The sequence below is a fragment of the Tyto alba genome, unplaced genomic scaffold (genome assembly GCF_018691265.1).
Source record: "Tyto alba isolate M040663 unplaced genomic scaffold, T.alba_DEE_v4.0 Super-Scaffold_2, whole genome shotgun sequence".
Classification (NCBI taxonomy): Eukaryota; Metazoa; Chordata; class Aves; order Strigiformes; family Tytonidae; genus Tyto; species Tyto alba.
The window spans coordinates 63,385,532-63,404,665 of record NW_024881282.1 but is presented as its reverse complement, the minus strand read 5'-3'; the positions used below and the strand labels follow the sequence as shown (position 1 = coordinate 63,404,665).

The window sequence follows — 19,134 nt, the reverse complement described above, 5'->3', positions numbered from 1 at the left end:
GCCGGTCCCACGTGGTGCCTACGAGGGTTTATTTTCAAGGCTCGCGTGTGCCGCCCTTCGCAGCTTCAGGGCTCAAGCGCTGGCAGAGCTGGAAAGCCCTTTTATAGCCCTTTCGTCGTCGTCCAGCGCTCGCGTGGCGGTGCAGCCCCCCCCCCCCCCGCCAGCGGCGGCCACCGCAGGCCGCCCCCCCCCCCCCCCGCCTCTGCCCGCGGCACCGCCCCGCGGCCCTGAGGGCGCCCGGGAGGCCCCCGCAGCGCCCCCTGCCGGCGCCCGGCCGCCCCGCACCCCGCAGCGCCCCCTGCTGGCGCCCGGCCGCCCCGCACCCCGCAGCGCCCCCTGCTGGCGCCCGGCCGCCCCGCACCCCGCAGCGCCCCCTGCCGGCGCCCGGCCGCCCCGCACCCCGCAGCGCCCCCTGCTGGCGTCCGTCTGTCCTTCCGCCCCGCAGCGCCCCCTGCCGGCGCCCGGCGCCGCCCGCTGCCCCCCCGCGGCCCCACGTTCTACCGGCGGGTCCTGCAGAGGAAACCGAAAGAATTTCTTATAAACCGCGAGGCAGCGACAGGTCAGCGGTGTCTGCACCGGGGGGGGGTGGGGGTGGTGTTGTAACAGGTCGTACAGGCAGTTTCCTTTTTTATTTATTTATTTTGTTATTTAAAGAAAAAAAAATAATGTAAAATGTCTGTACAGCTAGAATGCTTTAGTGCACAAAGACAGCATCGGACAGTACCTGGCTTAGCTGTGGGGCTGCCCTCGTTTTTAACAGCGCTATCATAATGTGACATCAAAGACTAGTAGAAAATAAAAAAAATAAAAAAAAAAAAAAAAACAACAATCCAAATATAAAACTTTTTATACAAATATATTTTTCTTTATAGTACATTATCACCCTTAAAATACATAATTTCCGTAGTAATTGTTTGCAACAAGAATATTAAAATAAATAAAATATCCTAGAGAAAGTTCAGTTTCATCAGAAAACTGCAACCCCGAAGAGTATAAAAATGAATTTCATTATTAAAGTCTACTTCTGAGAGGTTTCTTCTTTTTTTTTTTTTTAGGCCAGAGAAAAAAGCATGTAAAGGTTCCAGGCCTGTGCAGACTATTAGTGTCCCACTGCCAGGAGTCCTACCGTGCCCTGGATGCTGATGTCAGCCCACGCTCACCCCACGGCGAGCGTGTGCGGGGTCGGGCTGACACCCTCATAGGTTTTAAGAGGAAATCTCAGTTCTCCCTTAACTGTGGAGATGTCAGAGATGCTGACCGCCTTGCAAGGCAATGCCCTCTCTTCCTTCATGCTCACCCTCGCACGCGGAGCGGTGCGCTGCTATGAAAGAGCATTTGGCCCTTTCTGCTAAGTTGAAATTACAGTTGCTGCGTGGAAAACAAAGAGGAGGAAGTTTTCTGGGCGCCTCGCTGTTATTGTCCCTTAATGTGTTTGCAGGAAGTCAGTCCAAAGCAGCTTTTTACATTCTGATTTTTCTATTTTCCACCCAGGTTTGATTCTTTTTCTCACATTCTTCCTGCTCTCTGGACCTCTCACCCCAGAAGGAACATTTCTAAAAGTTTCCTGAAACAATTATGTGGGGCAAAGCAGGTTACTTCTGCTTGCCATCTCACTTGTACCGAATCAGAGCAGCTTTTCGAAGGAAGTCTGGTTTTACCATTAAAGGTGGCAAAACTTCAAAGAATGTACTAACTTGCACACAGTTAACCATGGAAGGGAAGTAATTCCCAAATGCACGCGTAGTCGCGGCGGTAAACACCTCCTGCAAGGTTCAGTTTGTGCCTGGTTCCCGCAGGTTGAGAAGTGCCGGTCGTGTCGCCGTGGGGCTCTGCTGACAACCCACTCCACAAAGAGGGTGCCCACACCGCGCCTCACAGCCTCGTCTCCTGCACTTCTTCCTCCGTCTCCTCCTGCAAGGCACTGATTTTAGGTCTAGGTTTGCGTTTGCTGGAGTTTCGGTGGTGTACCGGGAGTAGCTTAAGGCGGTCGGCGTGGCTGATGGCTTGCCTGAGGGAGCTCTTTTCGTTCAGCAGCTTCTGAATGGATTCATACTGCCGCAGTTTATTGTCCTCGATCACCTGAAGAAACATATCACTCTCTTAGATGGGCAGTGGTGGTGCTGACAGAATGCAACTAACACAACTAACAGAGCACGGAAGAGACATGAAGACACCGCAGAGATCTTCTTCTAACAGGGAACGCTCGGTTTACAATTTCTAATTGCAGCCGTAAAAACAGATGTTGAAATTTTAACGTATGGAAAAGGTGCCTATTGCTCAAGTTACAAAGTGCCGTTGGGCGCGCTGGTTTCTCCTTGCAACTTGATTTTTACCTCTGAGATTGTTTGTTGAGGTCTCCGGGTACCATGGCATTTCCCCAGCATTGCTAAATCGCCAGGTTAAGAAAGCGTTAACTGCAGAAAGCGGAGTTACATCGCAAGCAGAGAAGAGGGCCCGGCGGCCTGCGAGGTGCCAGGCCTTCTTTGCTTTTGTCTCGCCAAACAAGGCAGCGCCGCTGGGCTGTGTTTGAAGGAGACAACAGGTTTGCCCTGTACGGCTGTGCCAGCCTCCCCTGCCAGGCGGCAGACGGGGAAAAATCAGGCTCCCCCGCTGACGCCGCAACGCCAGCACGTTTCGGGTGAGGGTACAGGTCTGACGGGAGGGAGCTGATGGCAGCTCTCTTGCTAAAATGTTGCTTGGGCGGGAAGCCTGCCCCGGGCGGAGGCTGGCTGCCTGCCGGGGCTCTGCCGGCACAGCCGAGCGTGGCGCGGGACACACGCGGGGGCCCGGCACACGTGCGGGAGCCGCACGCCCAGAGGGACGTACAACCTGCCTGTTGACCTCGCTTGCTTCAGCTTCAGGCTGCGTTCTTCTTGCTGTGCAATTACACCCAGACAAGTACACGTGGAAAACAGTTATTTCGGTCTGCTAATAAAATGAAAGTCCTCTCTGATAGAAGTCAAGAAAATACGGAGGAATGACCTAATCTTTAAGAACAATTACATAACTTGCCTTTTATTCCTTTCACTAACTAATTTTATATAACAAAGGAAGTAGCCCAGGACTTCAATACTTTTGTCTCCTTGGTTAAATGAGAAAGGAATATTCAAGCGGCTTGACAAAAGAAATCAGCGATTCTGACAATCGGCTGTTTTCTCAGGAAACCCCTCTGCCCCAAGGAGCCTCCCATTGCTCAAGACCAAGTGCAGCTGTTTCTGCACTAGCAATGGTAAAGCTTTGTGAGGTGCTGGGATTTTTCCGGAGCTCCTGAGCCAATTGGCAATATAAGGCACCTGGATCAGCAGCTGGGTAACCTGCACTACTGCCCTTCTGGTTGAAAGAAGGAATCCAGCTCTCCAGTAACGTGACCCAGCTCATCTGAACACGGGCGTCTATGACAGCTCATGTGAAAGACCAAACAGAAGCCTGTTGCTCTTCTGCAAGAGTTGATCAACAGCTCCAAATTGCCCCTGGCAATCCAGCCAACTTCATCAATTCTGCCTGGTGTGTTTTGTGTGTTCATCAAATGTAAAGAAACAACAGTGTGTGAGACTATGAAAAACGCTCACCAAAAATCGCTGGCACTCCAGCATCGCCTCCAGCCTGTGTTCGGAGAGTATCACCGTGCAGTTGGCAAACGCGTGCTTCAGAGTCTTCCTGATCACTTGGGAAGTTCTGAAAGGCAAACAAGCATCGGCGTTTAGACTGCAATGTACGTGCCAGCACAGATCATCATTTTATTGCTGTGAAAGTCCTTATCAGCCATAAAGCTAGGGTTGTAACTAGGCTTTCCCGATCCCCCCATGCAGAATTACTAACATACGCTGCTGAAATCAGGTTTAGTAATGGACCAGACAAGTTACAGAAGGTCTCTTTCAGTGGTACTGCCTCATTAACTTTCTTATTTCGTATTAGAAGATAGAACAAATGATCAAAACATACACAGGGTCCAGGTGAGCACTTGGTTCATCGAGCAGCAAGATTTTAGCTTTGCTGAGGACTGACCGGGCAAGGCACATCAGCTGTTTGTGGCCGTGACTGAGGACACAGCCTCCATCCACAAGAACAAAATCAAGCTGGCCTGGAAATTGCTCAATTACAGACTTCAGCCCAACCTGCCGGGAAGAAAAAGCACAGGAAAAATGGGTGAGATACAGTTACTGCTGACTTTCGGTATGGCAACCAATGCCTTTAATTTCCTTGCCTTTCACTTCTGTCAGCAAAAATATAAATTTATGAAAAGGAGAATCTGTCCTATAAAGACTACAAGCTAGTAGCTGGACAATGTAAAAAGCACTGAAATATTTGACTCATACAACATACTAGGATTTATGTTGAGAAGCTGTGAGTTACTGCTTCATTTGTTTGTCACATACAATGAGTTTTGGCATTTTGACCAAAACACTCCGTCCTAGCAGGCTAGAGAAAGCAATATATTTGAAACTTCTTATCCAGCAGCAATGTACGTCATTGGAAATGTTAAGGACTGTGATTTCTGAAAGAAAACCAGGCCTCTGGTTACTAGGAGGGTAAAAAGAAACAACCAAAATTCACATGCTACATTACAGCAACTGAGAAACCAACCCACGTCACCACTGACGTTGTCTCTATGGCGCTGAGAGCATTTCCATCTGCTCCTTTTGCTGCCCCAAAAGGCCTCGGTCCACCCTGTTCATATTCACATCACCATGGACTTCCCTCTAGCACTGCTAGCAAAATGATTAGAGGGGTGACTGTGCCAAGGGGAGCCCTTCACTTGGAGCAGACACCAGAATTCGGTACAGGAGATGTCTTCTGACTGTTTCTTCCAGTGGTCATTCTTGCATTTATTGGAAGATGCATTTTGTACACCTCAAAGCAAAGCTTCACCTCTTCCACAGGTCCAGACTGACTGTGCTCCTTGGCCTGATCAGCAGCATTTATAGAGAAATTTTTGTAAAATATGAGAACTAGGAAACATATGTGAGTTGCTTTGCTCCAAAAGACGTTGTAAAAATATAATGCAACCCGAGTGTTTTATAAACAGTACCCCCTTAATTCTTGAAATATTACTGATCTGCAATTCACTTTCATTCCAGGGCAAAAAAAAAAGATGGAATTCCTCCTTTGTGTTTCCATTTTACATGGAAACCATATTAAACTGTGGTTGAGGGTATGTCTGCTGAGTTTCTGAAGACTTCATGATTTTATTTGTAAGAAAATTAAGGCCACTGCTTTGTTCCTCACTCCTCTTTTGAACACACAGTGTCCTTTAAGAAATTTTGCAGCTAATGGCTGCAATAGGCGCCTTAGTTTTAAAAGTGCATAAGGTCTCTCTGTGTATCTGTGCGGTCCAGACAGCTGACTGCAAGAGTAAAACTTAGCCTCAAAAGTTGACGCAAGTTTAACAGATTCAGATGCTGAAATATGGGGACAATAAAACCTGAAACATCTGATGTCTGTCCGGACAATGCCTTGCTCTCTGTAGCTGATTGCGAGGAGCATAAAAAGATGATGCTGATCTCAGCAGAATCGTCTAAATCCTCAGCAGCCAACATGGATCAGGGATAAGATGACAGTTAACTAACCTGTGCCATGCTCCCGAACTTACATGGACTCACTGTTGCCAACAAGCCAGATTTCAAGAGCATGAACTTTGTAAACAATCTCATCACTCTTACTAAAAAGTATTACAGCTCTTTTTATTTCCTACTTGTTTTCCTTTCTCATGTGTGCAATGAAAAACTCTGTATCACATATGGATCTACCAAACTCCTTAATGATAAGCACTTCAAAATAATTTTCTTTCATGCTGCTGTAAATAAGGTTTAGCTCTTCAAAATCCCAGGCTCGATTCACATTCACAGTGAGAATAATTCTCCCAAACAGAAGCAGAGCTTGTCTTTTTCAAGAAAGGGGATGTTAACCCACACTCCATTTTTTTCCCCAGCCTCAGAGAATCAGAGAAGCACAGCACTGAGAAACCTGTTGCCTCTGCTAAGACAGGCTGAAAAAGCTCCTGTCACATCATTTAAACAAAAATGTCATGAAGTTTTTATTTGACAGTAAATTAGTCATAGAAAGTGTCTACTTTACTCTTTTCCAAACATGGGGAAGAAATTAGGTAAACCCCAGAGAGAGAAAGCAGAGACAGTTAACCTCGTGGATGGGAAAGGAGGAAGCTTTTGGATTAAGTCCCACACTCCTAAGCATTTTCTGATACTTAAGACTTTCTATGAACAAGGAAAATGACACCAATTAATTACTGAGTCTGTATTAACTAGGTCATCCCTACCTAGGAAAGAGAAATCTGCTTTCTAGGCTGTACCTCTTTCCCTCCCCTAACTCTCACCTGCTCTTAGTCCGAGCATTACATGTGCAACCTATTAAGCACTATCAGAGCCAACAGGTAGCACCTGACAACAGTAATGCACGGGGCTTCAGCTCAATCTGGAAACAAAACCGAAACAATCTGGGCCCTAATCTTGACAAAAAAAAAAAAAAAAAAAAAAAAACAAGATTAAAAGAAGATTAGAAGAAAACCTTCAGGCTCATAAAATCTAATATCCCATGATTTTTATTTTCCATGGAAGAGGCAGCTGCCTGTGACAGAAGCAGTATGTAAGCCTGAATGCGGTGTCAGAGTGTGTTCCTTCTCAGCTGGCTTTACGTTGGCCTGAGAATTGCAATAAATGGAAAATACTTTAAGGAAAGATTTTTCTAAGATGAATATAAGTATTTCCTATTGAAATAACACCAGTCTTATTTCCAGGACAGGCCACAGAGGTTTTTTGGGGGTTTTGTTGGGGTTTTTTTGTTTGTTTTTTTTTGTTTTTTTCCTAGCCTCCAAAATGTTTGCTAGTCATTTTTACACATTTTGGTAGAAAAATGCCTTGCAGAGATTTCATATATTTGCCAAAGCATTAAAATGAGAAGAGATTACAGGACATTTTGCTGTATCAACTTCCTCCACTTTTTTTTTCTCTCAGGGTCACCCAGCAGAGCCAAACATAAAACCTCCCCAATACTAAATCACTGCATGAGGAACCCAAACTGTGCTGTATGGAAGTTCATACTTTTCCACCCCCCGCCCCCTAATCTCTGACAAAGGTGCTTTTATATTAGGTAATAAGGAAACATGGTTTATAGCATAGCATTATCCTTCCTCAGCACTTCTTTTTCTAAGACTCCATCTAAATGTAACATATGACAAACATTCGACCTATGCTGCACTCTGCTGTAACCACTTCACCAGAGGGATACAAATAACACCGAACAGTTTTACCTCCTCTGCAACTTTCCATATTTCTTCATCATTCCACTGCCCATAAGGATCCAAATTCATCCGAATAGTTCCAGAAAATATGAACACTTTCTATGAGAAAAAAGATATACAGACACAGGTAGATACCCTGAAACACTGTGTAAAGCATTGTAAATTGTAAAGTATATAGAGAAAGAATGACCTGATGCCATTACCAGATAGAGCTTATTGGAGGTTATTAAAAATTCTGCAAAACACTGTTCCAAAACAAGTGATTTTAAAAACCCCTATGTCCAGGTTTTGGCAACTGTCTTAATAAAAACTTACCTACACTTGTCTGAAAAACAGTAAAAATCACATTTCAGCAATTCTGAGGATAAAAGATTCCATGTATTTCCATTTTGGAATAAGCCTTTTTAAAACTATTTTTGATTCTTTATTATGTAAAGTATATTCAAACAAACAAAAAAAAAGATCACTGACCCAAAGCGTGTATTCCCACAATATTGAGACAAAAAAAAAAAAACCTGGATATTTGTTGGTATTCAGAGACAGCGTCCTACGTTGGTTTTCATCAATGAATTTTTATTTTTCTAATCAACTGTAGCCAAATATATATTGGTTTCATTCTCTTACCTGACGTTTCACCACGTCCCCATCCTATCTCAAAAGAGAGGTTTTTTGCTCTCTCTCTCACTGTCACATCACTGAGATGTCACATCACATTTCCCAGCACTGACACTGCATCATCTTCTTGAACTGTATTCCTACTCAGCTCTGCTTTTCTCATCAGTTTAGGCAAGCAGATTTGAGAGAACATCCCTTAGATACACGTTCTGTAGCTCGAAAAGCAATGACTCAGACAAAGTTAAATATTTGTTTAATCTCTTTTTACATGGGGTGGGTGTATCAAATTCTGGTGGAAATGAGGTTCTTCAGGGGACACTGAGGTTGCACAACATTTCTTATGGGATAAAACCAAGACATGGCTTTCTATGCTGCAAGGTACGCCTGCTGCTTGTATCAGGGAGAACTTGCTCTCAAAGAATGTAAGTGCGTGCCTTGTTGAGGAATATTACCATCTGCTTGCTCTTTCCTTGTATGTATGGAACAAATACCAAGAGGAAAGATATGAGACAATTATTTTCTTCTCTTTTGTCTTCCTAAAGAAAATATTTATTTAGAGAAAAATGTGTTGAAATGTCAGTGATTCACAGCCACAAAATTTCTTGGAGTCTTGGTAGTCCAATGCTACTGAAAGCAGTGAAGGACTAGCTGTACCAGCAGAAAATGGCTGAGAGAATAAACTTAGCAAGTGCTTCCCCAGAGTTCGGCCAGTCTACCACAATTTCCATCTGACCTAACCTGGGAACTTGGCATTGTGCCATCAGATTTCAAGTGATTTATACACACATTTACATTAATCATTTAATTATGATTAATTAAAAGTTTAAATGTGGCAGAGGAAAATAAATTACATTAATTAATTTGCTTAATTAAGATATGTAAGCTGCCAATAACTTACTTTGTGTAAGAGAGAAGGAAGTACCTGATTCAAGAGATCAGAGGGGAAAAGCCTGCGGTGCCCTGCAGTCAGCAGGGTGGATTTGAGGGCGATGAGACCTTCACCGTGCCGCCAACACCACACTGACCGAGCTGCACCGGGGGCAGCAGCACACACAGCTAAAAGGCATTGAAGCACTTCTGGTAGAGACCAGGGGAAAGAGTAAACTCTTTCTTTTAGAATCGTGATTTTTAATCACAGGGAGTGCTTCAGTAAAGTACAGCGCAGCCCTTTTCCCATGGCCTGCCCTGGCTAGGTGGCATGAGTGCGGCAACGTATTTGCAGCAGGATTAGATTCTTACAAGTAGTGGGTGCGGTGGAAATAATAAGGCTGTGAGAAGTGTCAGATGTGGGTTTGTTCACACTTTGAGCACCATGCATTTAACTAATGGAACAGGTATTTTCATTTCTCAGTCGTAAAGAATAGTTAACTGAACAAACCAGTTTTAAAGAAGATAGGGCTGAATAACATTCCTGCTGAAGTGCAGCAGGCAGAGAAATAAAGGGAATTACTTTCTTCAGAAACTGCTGTTATTCCTAATAACTGTGTTTTCAAGAAGCAGGGCACTAAAAGCAAGCTATTCTCAAAAAAGTACTTTTTTTTTTTTTTCCCCCCACAAAGTAAATATTTCATTGTCCTGAATTCTGGTACTTCTCTCCCCATTTCAACACCTCCTTCCTCCCAGCTCATTAGAAACCACATAGGGCTCCCTTGAGTAAGCGTCATGTGGGTCATATGGGCAGTTTAGAGTCCACTTAAAAAGAAGTAGAAAAAAACCCAAACCAAAACAAAACAGAATTTGTCAAAAGCTAGAAGTCTAAAGTGAAAAAAAAAAAAAACAAAACAAAAGTTAATCCTATGGATTGTTTTTTATAAATACAGAAGAAGTACCAATAAGGAGAGTGTTAGAAGGGGGAATGGATGGCTGGGGCGTCTGGTAGCAAATCTGGAACAGCTTCCTTCTCGGTCACTTGTTCAAATTCACCCAGGATGATAACAGGTGTGATCATACAATGAATAGTTTCTCAGACCTGACAACCACCCACAAGCAAAACACTGGGGAATATAAATATGGTCATGTTCATGTTCTGGCCACCCCAAACATTGTAAATCAACCCCTCTGAAGGGCATTAATCCCCCCGCAGTGGCTAGAGCCTCTGCGTATTGATTACGGTGTGAGATACACCCAGCTTGTGGCAATAAGGTTCCTAAGTGATTTAAGTGTTACATGGAGAACCAAGACCCTGGAGTGCCTAAGCAAACACATACAGAAGAGTAAAGGATCAGTTGACAAGAGGCTGAGCGAGAGTAGGAGTGAGAGTATCCTGGTTGTGAGTAGCTGCTGTTGCAACAAAAGACAACCCATGTGTAGGTCCTCAGCAAGACCCATGGACCCTTGTTCACGTATACCCCAGGGCTGGAGAACAAACGCAACTTTAGCTGGAACCAGACACCAGCTCCATGCATAGAGAAGTTGGAGTTACAACAGTATGATCTCCATGTAGCTCCCTCTGCTTCGTATATATTATGGCATCAATATCAACATGAAAGAAAATCAAATTGCTATGTGAATGCTTTAGTGTTAGGCGCAGAGTTAGAGGTTTTGTTTTCATAAGTGTCCTTTAGGGGCTTCACACTGACATTCAAATATTTACAAACAAGAATAAGGGCAATGGGAGCAATGAAGATCTGCAAACTTTTCGGGACCGGTTCTGTAACGTTCTCCTCTGAGGATGCTAAAACCTCTGCCTCCCACAAAGCTTACTGGTAAACAGAAGTGCCGTGCTCCTGGCAACACGGAGCCCATGGTGCAGAAAACAGCCTATATACTGCCCAAAATGAGCATGTGGGGCTGTTAATTAATGTCCCCAGGTGCTCCGTGCATGGGTCTGTTGCAGCAGATGCTCCCTGGTACGGTGCTTGCTGACTTGCCTCGATGCCCCGCAGGAACCCAGCCTCTGTGGGACCACCCCCGGGGAGCGGCACCGCTCAGCGGGCTGCACCCTGCGGGAGTGCCCGGGCACACTGCAAACCAGCCGCCCCCGCGGCCTCCGAAAACCAACAGAGGCAACGAAACACTGCTGGAGAGAGATAGGCAGAGACACAGACACATAAAATGAACAGTGAGATAGCTATTGAAAAATTGCAACTACAGAGACAGAAGTTGTGAATTTTCACTTCTTAAGTAAAGGAGCGAAAGTGATTTGATTTTTTTTTTTTTTTTTTTGTCAGCTGGCAGTCCTGCAAACCGTAATAATCTTGTTATCCATGCTAAGCTTGATTTTAACTCTATATGGAGTATTTACACATAGAAAACAGTGGAACAACACTCAAGAAAACATCAGAAGTCATCCCTTTCCTTTGAGCTAGCAGCACCTTATGGGTCTCGGGTTTCTCTTCATTTATTTTAATGGAAAATTGACTGCAGGTCTCCTGTTCTCCATTCAAAGTCAAATTTCCAAAGCTATTTTCTCTATTTGACTCCATTAAATACTTCAGAATGCAATCTGCATGGGGGCCTGTATGCAAAAGAGCTGTAGTGTGTTGAAACCAGATGCAGCTGGATGTCCTCGCCCTGGAAATGTGGTGGGGAAACTCTTGCAGAAGAAGCATCAGAAAGGACTGCCCAGAAAGAAGGGATGATGGGCTGCAATTATACCTCAAACAGCTTGTTATCCCTGGAGTAATTGCTTTGTGTGAGAATGACAAACATCCTGTAGGAGCCGTGCTATGGCCAGGCTGTGCTTCAGCAGCGCGGGCGTGCGAGGAGCTACAGGAAGGAACTTCCTTGTGGGTGCTCCAGGAAACATATTTTATATGATTTATCTCTTGACGCCACTGCAATGCACTGACAGCTGGATTTGAGATACTGAAAGAAACAGGTTTTTGCCTTTGCTCTGGCTCAGCACAATCCCTGACCACCCTGCAGGCCAGTCCAGCATCACCTGCGTGGAGCAGACGGCAGTGTGTTAGGACGCTGTGTGCACTATGCTGTGCTAACTATCAGAGAGGTTCCCACAGAGGAAAAGCACTTTTCTTCTAAACTGGGAAATTCAGGAACAAGGAAGAGAAGGAGAGTTTTGGAAAATTTTAATGAGGAAGAATGCCTCGGGTGGAGCTCCATTCTCCTTTTGTTAGTAAAGCCTCACCTGCAGGTGGCAAATATCCAGGTGTTGCTGTACACCAACCTCCCAGGAAAGGAAAGGCAACTTTTTTTTTTCCATTCTGAAGCCATAGGTGAACGGAAAAGAACAAAAGACTCCCTTTGTTCTGCCAGGAAAGGCAAGGTGGCATGTGCAATTTCTCTTCCCTGCCGGGAAAGGGCTGGTGAAAACTTCATTTTGTTCTGAATGTGGGAACTTTTAAGGCATAATGTGCAGATCTTTGGCAAGGATCTGGGACAGGAGCTGCGAGCTGAAGCATGCAAACAGGCTGGCAACTCTCGTGACCTTCCAGAGAATGGAGGGCTGGGATTTTTTGGCGTTGATCCATGTATCACGGACTTCCAAACTGAACTAAATGTGTAATTTTAATAATGAACTAACAACGCACCTCACTAGCAGAAGGGCAAGTTACACTGCTGATGTAATAAATGTCTCCCGCATTTTGTGGGTGGCTGCAGAATTATGTTCTTTATACCATTAGTGACTCTATAGTGAGTACTCAGCTATGAGCATTATTAAACATATTTTTCACTGGGACGAGGCTACCTGTTACCAAGCATTCAGTTTTCTCCTCAGTCCATGTGTTCCCAAAGGACAGCTGGAGATGGAAAGCAGAAACCCTGCTGGGTAACCAGATCCCAAAGGAAGAAAGGGCTTGGGAGCAAAAGGATGGCTATGAGTGAGACAGGGAAGCCCCTTCCAATACAGAAAGTTATACTTGGCTGTCTAAGAAAATTTTGCAACAGAGACACAGCTTATACGGCTAAAAGCATCCTTCATCCTATACCGCTATCCTTTGGAGGACAGCTGTATAACACACCTGTCCTCCAAACTAAATACATGCAGCTGCATTTGCAGTTCACTGCACAGCTGACTCAATCTGAAGGGGTGACTTTTATTCATACTTGAAGGCAACAATCATGCTGCAGAACTGAACCAGCAATAGTAAAGTTTACAGAAATAGAAAGATGTGAAAATGTTGAAGAGAGGACAGAAAGGATGATGACAGGTCAGCTATCAAAGGGCAGCTTGCCAAGCAAGCCCCAGCTCAGCAGGCAGTGTGTGACCAACAAGGCTGTTGGCAGAGCTCAGGCAAGAAACAGATCCAACTAGTGGACTCACCACCACTCTCTTGGTTCTGTTTTGTTGAGGGTGTAACTTGGCAGTCAAGAAAGAGCCTGTTCTGGCAAGGTCAAAATGCTAAAAATTGCTGCCTTTGAGGAAATGTCAGAGCATGACTGTGGAAATGCACTGAGAGGAGGGAGTTGTACCTTCTTTGTATGCCTACTTTAAATAAATGCCACTTAGGCTACTGTGGGATAACATTTTTGAAAGGGAAGCTATCACAACGCAACACTGATCATTAAGTAGAAAAATTAAATTTTGAGTCCCTCTTTGTCTGCAAAATCAAAGCCACTGTGTTTCCAGCATGAGAATTTCAGCATCTTTTAACAGCCAACAAAGCCAAGACAGTGCCATCAGGCACACCTCGGTCAGAGTTAAATCCCACCTCCATGACTTTGAAATAGATTAGGAGTGACTATAGCAACTGAGTGACAGTCATATTAGTGACTTCACTACAATTAGTTTGGTTTGTTGCATTGTGGCAAAAAACAGAATTTAGCCTACATATGAAATGGAGAGTGAAAGTAAAGACAGACTGCTGCTCTGCTATGATGGTTATGAAAATCACTATTTTGAAAATGTAAACCTGACAGCATATTTTTTAGTTAAATTGTCTGGCTGTCCCAGAGTTTCTCCAACTGTTTTAAAGAGCCTCATGCAGCCAGTGCACAACAGCTTTATACCACACATATGTTCACTGCAGCTTACCAGCTTTCTAAGACAGTAACTACCTTTCTAAGACAGTAGACTATCTGGGGGCAAACCAGTATGCACAGAAGGCAGCTGGCAACTCTTCTGCGGTGGGGATGGGGGAATAGTACAATAAGGGTTTGACAGCTGACAGTCAAGAGGAGATCTTTGGTCATCCTGACTGGCCCACTCCTGCTGGGTGACCAAGGATCAAACCATACTTATCACTCTCTGGGGCTAGTAGCCACCCCTCAAGGAGGGAAAAAGGCAGGACAGGCTGCATGTCCCCTCACAGCGTGGCAGGCTGATCTGCAACTGGTGTCCCTCTGCCTCCCGATACCACAAATGTCTCATTGATAAGACTACAACTGCTACTCAAATTAATCTCCCACACTCACAAGATTTCCAAAGGAATTAACATAATTGTTATGGAGAAGACTGTGTATGTTTTGTAGCTGAAGAACTATGCAGTGTATAGCTTTCAGAGAAGAGAAGGCCAATACGTGTTACTCCTGTAACAGTGTTGTTGGAAAGGACTGACAGCTTTCAAGAACAAAAATACAAAACATGGCGTTAAAATGATGCAATTCATTCCATCAGTTTTCATTCCTACCTTTACAGTGAGCTATCACTTTTTAGTGTTACTGCATGAAGCCAATAATGTTAATTTTTGAGACAGATAATCCAGAGCTGTAACTAATATAGGACACTGGTCCAGTGGCAGGGACATTGGCAAGTGTCTCAGACCCTAGGTTTAATTGTTTGCTCCTCCTTAGACTATTTATCTTGTTCCAGTTATTTCAGAGTATTTGGGTACCTAAACCCATGTGAGGAGCTGCTTCCTTCTTCATCTCTGAGATGGTACTATCTCCTGTATACTAGTACTGGTGCAAGCATAAAGAACATGAAGTGCTCCCTTATACATGCACCATGACCCGGTAATGAAAGGTGACAGCTAAAATGTGCTGAGTCCAAGTTGGGGATCAGCTAGTGGGCTAGTAAGATTTGAGAAAAGCAGTAATTCTGCTACCAGCCTGTCAGGGAAAACAGACAATGTATAGTATCCACATGTTAACCATGATATGTGATGTAGGACTTTAGAAAACAGTAGCTGAGAACACCACTGATTGTATTTTTTTCTTCAGGTGGCACTATCTTATTTGAATCAATATGGAAACTGTTTCAGAGATGCAGGGATTAGCAGGCTATGAACACCTCTGTTTGAGTGTGCTGTACCTTCCCATTTCTAGAAGAGTTCTTGTGTGAGTGGCATAGAAACCCTCAAAAGGTAGAGTTTGCTGAGAATCGTTGCATCCACCCATCTCACTCCCCCTTTCACAAGATCTTTGCATTTTGTTTCTCTTTCTCAGCATAAAACAACTAACTTCCAGCTTGAAGGTAGTAACTATGCGCATATGAATATAGAACCAATGAAAATAAAAGACACACACAATCTCATTACCTGAGGAATCACTCCAAATGCCTTTCTCCACTGCTGCACACTGACTGTGTTCCAGGAGATGCCATCAATCTGGATATCCCCTTCTGTATTCAGCAGTCTTAAAAATGCAAAAAGTAAAGTGCTTTTTCCTGAACCAGTTCTTCCTAAAAGGCCTACCTGCAATGCAAAATCATAACATCAAACATATCATAGTGCTCACATATTAACCACAGACCAAGGCAGAAACACTCTGAGATCTCAACAGTGGAGAACAATCCAAATGGATCTCAACAGGATAGTAAATGTCATTCATCTGGGAATGATAAAAGCCTACAGCAAAGGCTGAATGAAACACTGGGCCAGAATCTTCTTTCTTTTGTTAGAATTAACTAAGATGAAAAATCTGTTAGTTTACCCTTAGCTGAAGAACAGAAATTTGCTTATATATTATCTCAAACTGATTAGTCCAGCTCTTTGTGCCTTTCCCCTTTCTTTTGCTATGAAGCCCTATTCAACAAAACCCCATCCAGAAAGCAAAAACCAAGTAGGGAATGCACTTGAATCATGCTACTAAGCTACTCCATTTCCATATAATTGAAAATACAGGGCCTAATTCTGATCAGACCCTGAATTTGTAGTGGGGTAGCGTGGGCCTGAGGCAGTGATCACAGCACACACCATGCTGTTGCCCACTCCTAAGCAGTAATGCAAGTCCTCAACCTGCACAGCTGGTGCTGCCTTTCCTTCCCTCTTAGGTGGGAAGAAACATAATGCACAGGAGGTTTTTACATGTTGTGTTTCCCTTGTGGGATTGCACTGACCTGTTGCTGGAATGAGTAATACCTGCAGTAACCACCAGCAAATGCTGAGATACTGCCTTTTACAATAGCTGGGTTTTACACAGCTAATGGTCCTGTCTGAGCATTGGCTACTTTCATAGGGTGACAATATACATGTGAAGGTGAAGAAGGGGATTCTTCCTGCTGCCTGGCATCCTTTCTGTAACAGTACCTCAGGCCTCCAAACCACATGAGCAGTCTGCACTGTGTTGTACCAACCTGATCTATTCACTGGGTAGATTTATATTCCAATCTACAAAAAGGGTGTGAGGGAAGATCCAGGGAACTACAGACCTCTTAGGCTAACTTCAGTTTCCAGAAAAATTATAAAGAAGATTATACTATCGAAAACCATTTAAAGAATAATGCAATCTGGCACAGTCAACACGGGTTCACAAAGGGAAAGTCCTGTTTAACTAATTTGATATCCTTCTATGGTAAGGTCACCTGCCTAGTGGATGAAGGGAAGGTGGTGATGTAGTTTTTCTGGATTTTAGTAAGGTTTCTGATATGGCATCCTTCTGGAGAAGTTGTCCAACTCTGGGACGAGTGCCTTCATGGTGCACTGGATGAAGGACTGGCTGAAGGTCAGAGCTCAAAGGGTTGTAGAGAATGGAGCTACATCTGGTAACCCTAAGTGAGCTGGGGTGCTGCAGGTTGACAGCAGGCTCAATGGGAGTCTGCAGTGTGCCCTGGCAGCCAAGAGGGCAAACCGCATCCTGGGGTGCATCAGACACAGCATAACCAGCCGGGCAAAAGAGGCGATCATCCCGCTGTACTCAGCGTTGGTGAGGCCTCACTTCGAGTGCTGTGTGCTGTTCTGGGCCCCACAATTTAAGAAAGATGTGAAGGTCCTTGAATGTGTCCAGAGGAGGGCAACAAAGCTGGTGAAAGGGCTGGAAGGAATGTCCTATGAAGGCTTCGGGATTGTCTAGTTTGGAAAAGGAGTCTGAGGGGCAACCTCATTGATCAGTATAGGTCCCTTCCAATAGAAATAGTCTATTATATTCTATCCTATTCTACCCCCTCAGCAGAGGCAAGCTCTCCCCTTTCCTGCTTGTTTTACATGTGCTTCCCTACAGGACAGAGACAAATCCTCTCCAGTTTAAGGAGCACGCTCCAATTCTGGAAGCACTACTTCTGAATCCAGGGTTCATCACCAAAATTGGATTGAGTTCCTAAATCACAGCCATTGAAAAAAGGATCTATGTTTTAATTGCTCTGCCCCCTCTCTGTGAAATACAAAAGTATCTTTAATTGTCCATGCTCAATTGCTTCAAGGGATTTTCCAGGAAGTAAATCCACCAGACTGCAGTGGCACCCGCATCTCCACACTCTAGGAATCACAGGTGTCTCTCTTCCAAAAACAGAGTGGTTTTGGGATGGTGCTACACAAAGTCAGACCACCAGTTTCAAAATTTTGGTACCCTCAAGCTTAGTAGATGAAACATCCAGTTCATGTAAACCAAGACAAATCTACCAAGCCTGGCAGAAAGTAGTGAGCGAAGAGCTGACTCATGGCAAGGCCAGGGAGATGCCGCTGAACCTGTTTTCTCATCTATGTGGGAGAGTTAAAATCTCTTCATCCATATGGCTTCAGCTCAGGAAATCGCGTGAGCCTTTCTTCCCACCCCACTAAGGACAGTCCTTGAGCATGAACTTAAAGCAAACTCTGCCTAATTGCTGTCCTGAGACTAAAGCTCTTTCTTGAATGCAACCCCAAACATGCATGAAGATTAATCAGAGGTCTGTCAATCTTCTAAAGAATAGAGCTGTTTATGGTTTGGTTTGTTATATAATAATTTGGGGTGGCGTAGAACCCTTATCAAAGAGGCGAGACGGCACCTCCACCCTCCGGCCGCCGGAGCCAGCGGTGCGTTACCCTTGGCACAGCGGCCGGTATTCTTTCGTGCCCTGCTCCACCTGGGTCAGGTTGCCCCCAGCACCTGCGCTCACCAGCAAGCTTCCCTCTCTCCCCACGAGGAGAAGGCAGATGGCTTCAGGCGCAGGGATACGACCTGGGGAACTGCTGCATGAGTATTTTATCAGTATATTCTGCTCCTCGTTGCCAGTAAACATCCCCACTGTGCTTCACTGAGGTGTAAATAGCCTCAAGATTTCTAGGATAAGTGAGGCAGATTTTCCTTGCCTTTTTTTGTTTGTAGCCAATAATCCTACAGATGAGCTCTTTTTAAGAAGAGACATGAGAGATTTCTGTTCTTCAGGTGCTTTAGATGATTACTTTGTTTTGAGACAATTTCCGTTACAAAATCTTACTGAACTCAACCTACTCTTCAGTCAATTAATAGGTTTATGACATTTCTATAGTTAAGCTTAATAGAAGTCAGATCAAACACAGCACAACAGTGTCTCACCCTCTGCCCTGAACTTATTGAAAAGGAAATGTTTTCTAACACAGCAGCTCCTCCTTCACCGTATTTGGCCGTAAGGTCCTTCACAGTCATTTGGCCCCCGGACGGCCAGCCTTCCTCTTCCTTTGCATGCCTGTTTTCAATTACAAGGGCATCTGAAAACTGGTTATTCTTCTGTGGCTTAATGTTTTTCGTCTCTTCTGTTGGCATGTCAATGAATTTAAATATTCGTCCGACAGACCGCATCTACAAATCAAAACAAACAGTATTCTAACTGTAATTAATATCTATCAAAACAAATGAAATCAAATTATTCTTAATTCCTATCCAGAACAGTGAGCCTCTTTTCTGTGTAAATTATACCATGATATAATTTTCAAAGGTAGGAAACTTCTCATACAGAGCTCTAGATTCTATTGCTCTTGTACTACTGACATTGGTCCAACATGTGATTCCACTTGCTTCCTTTTTAAACAAACACAATAGCTCTTTCTACCTTTAAAAAGGTATTTTGAAAACTGTAGGTCACCTGTATTTATGAAAACAAAATGTGATCATGAAAGCAATCTTGGAGTCTTCAACTCCTTCCTCCTGTAGGGGGGTTGCCCAACCCAAAAACTGAAGTTCCTTGAATAATGAGTAATTTCCAAAGATCAGCAGACTGTGCAAAATTTGAAAGATGTAAAGCAGTAGCA

General features: G+C 44.2%; 1 protein-coding gene across 1 annotated transcript in view; it reads right to left on the bottom strand.

The window, feature by feature from the left end:
• Positions 1 to 887: 887 nt before the first annotated feature.
• Positions 888 to 19,134, bottom strand: part of CFTR (CF transmembrane conductance regulator) — a 90,281-nt gene continuing 72,034 nt past the window's right edge. The window contains exons 22-27 of the mRNA XM_033007286.2: positions 18,443 to 18,685; positions 15,250 to 15,405; positions 7,265 to 7,354; positions 3,943 to 4,115; positions 3,570 to 3,675; positions 888 to 2,079 (exon numbers count right to left, since the gene is read on the bottom strand). Of these exons, the coding sequence (XP_032863177.2) occupies positions 1,873 to 2,079; positions 3,570 to 3,675; positions 3,943 to 4,115; positions 7,265 to 7,354; positions 15,250 to 15,405; positions 18,443 to 18,685 (975 nt within the window). The 3' untranslated portion in view covers positions 888 to 1,872. The remainder of the gene's footprint in view (positions 2,080 to 3,569; positions 3,676 to 3,942; positions 4,116 to 7,264; positions 7,355 to 15,249; positions 15,406 to 18,442; positions 18,686 to 19,134) is intronic.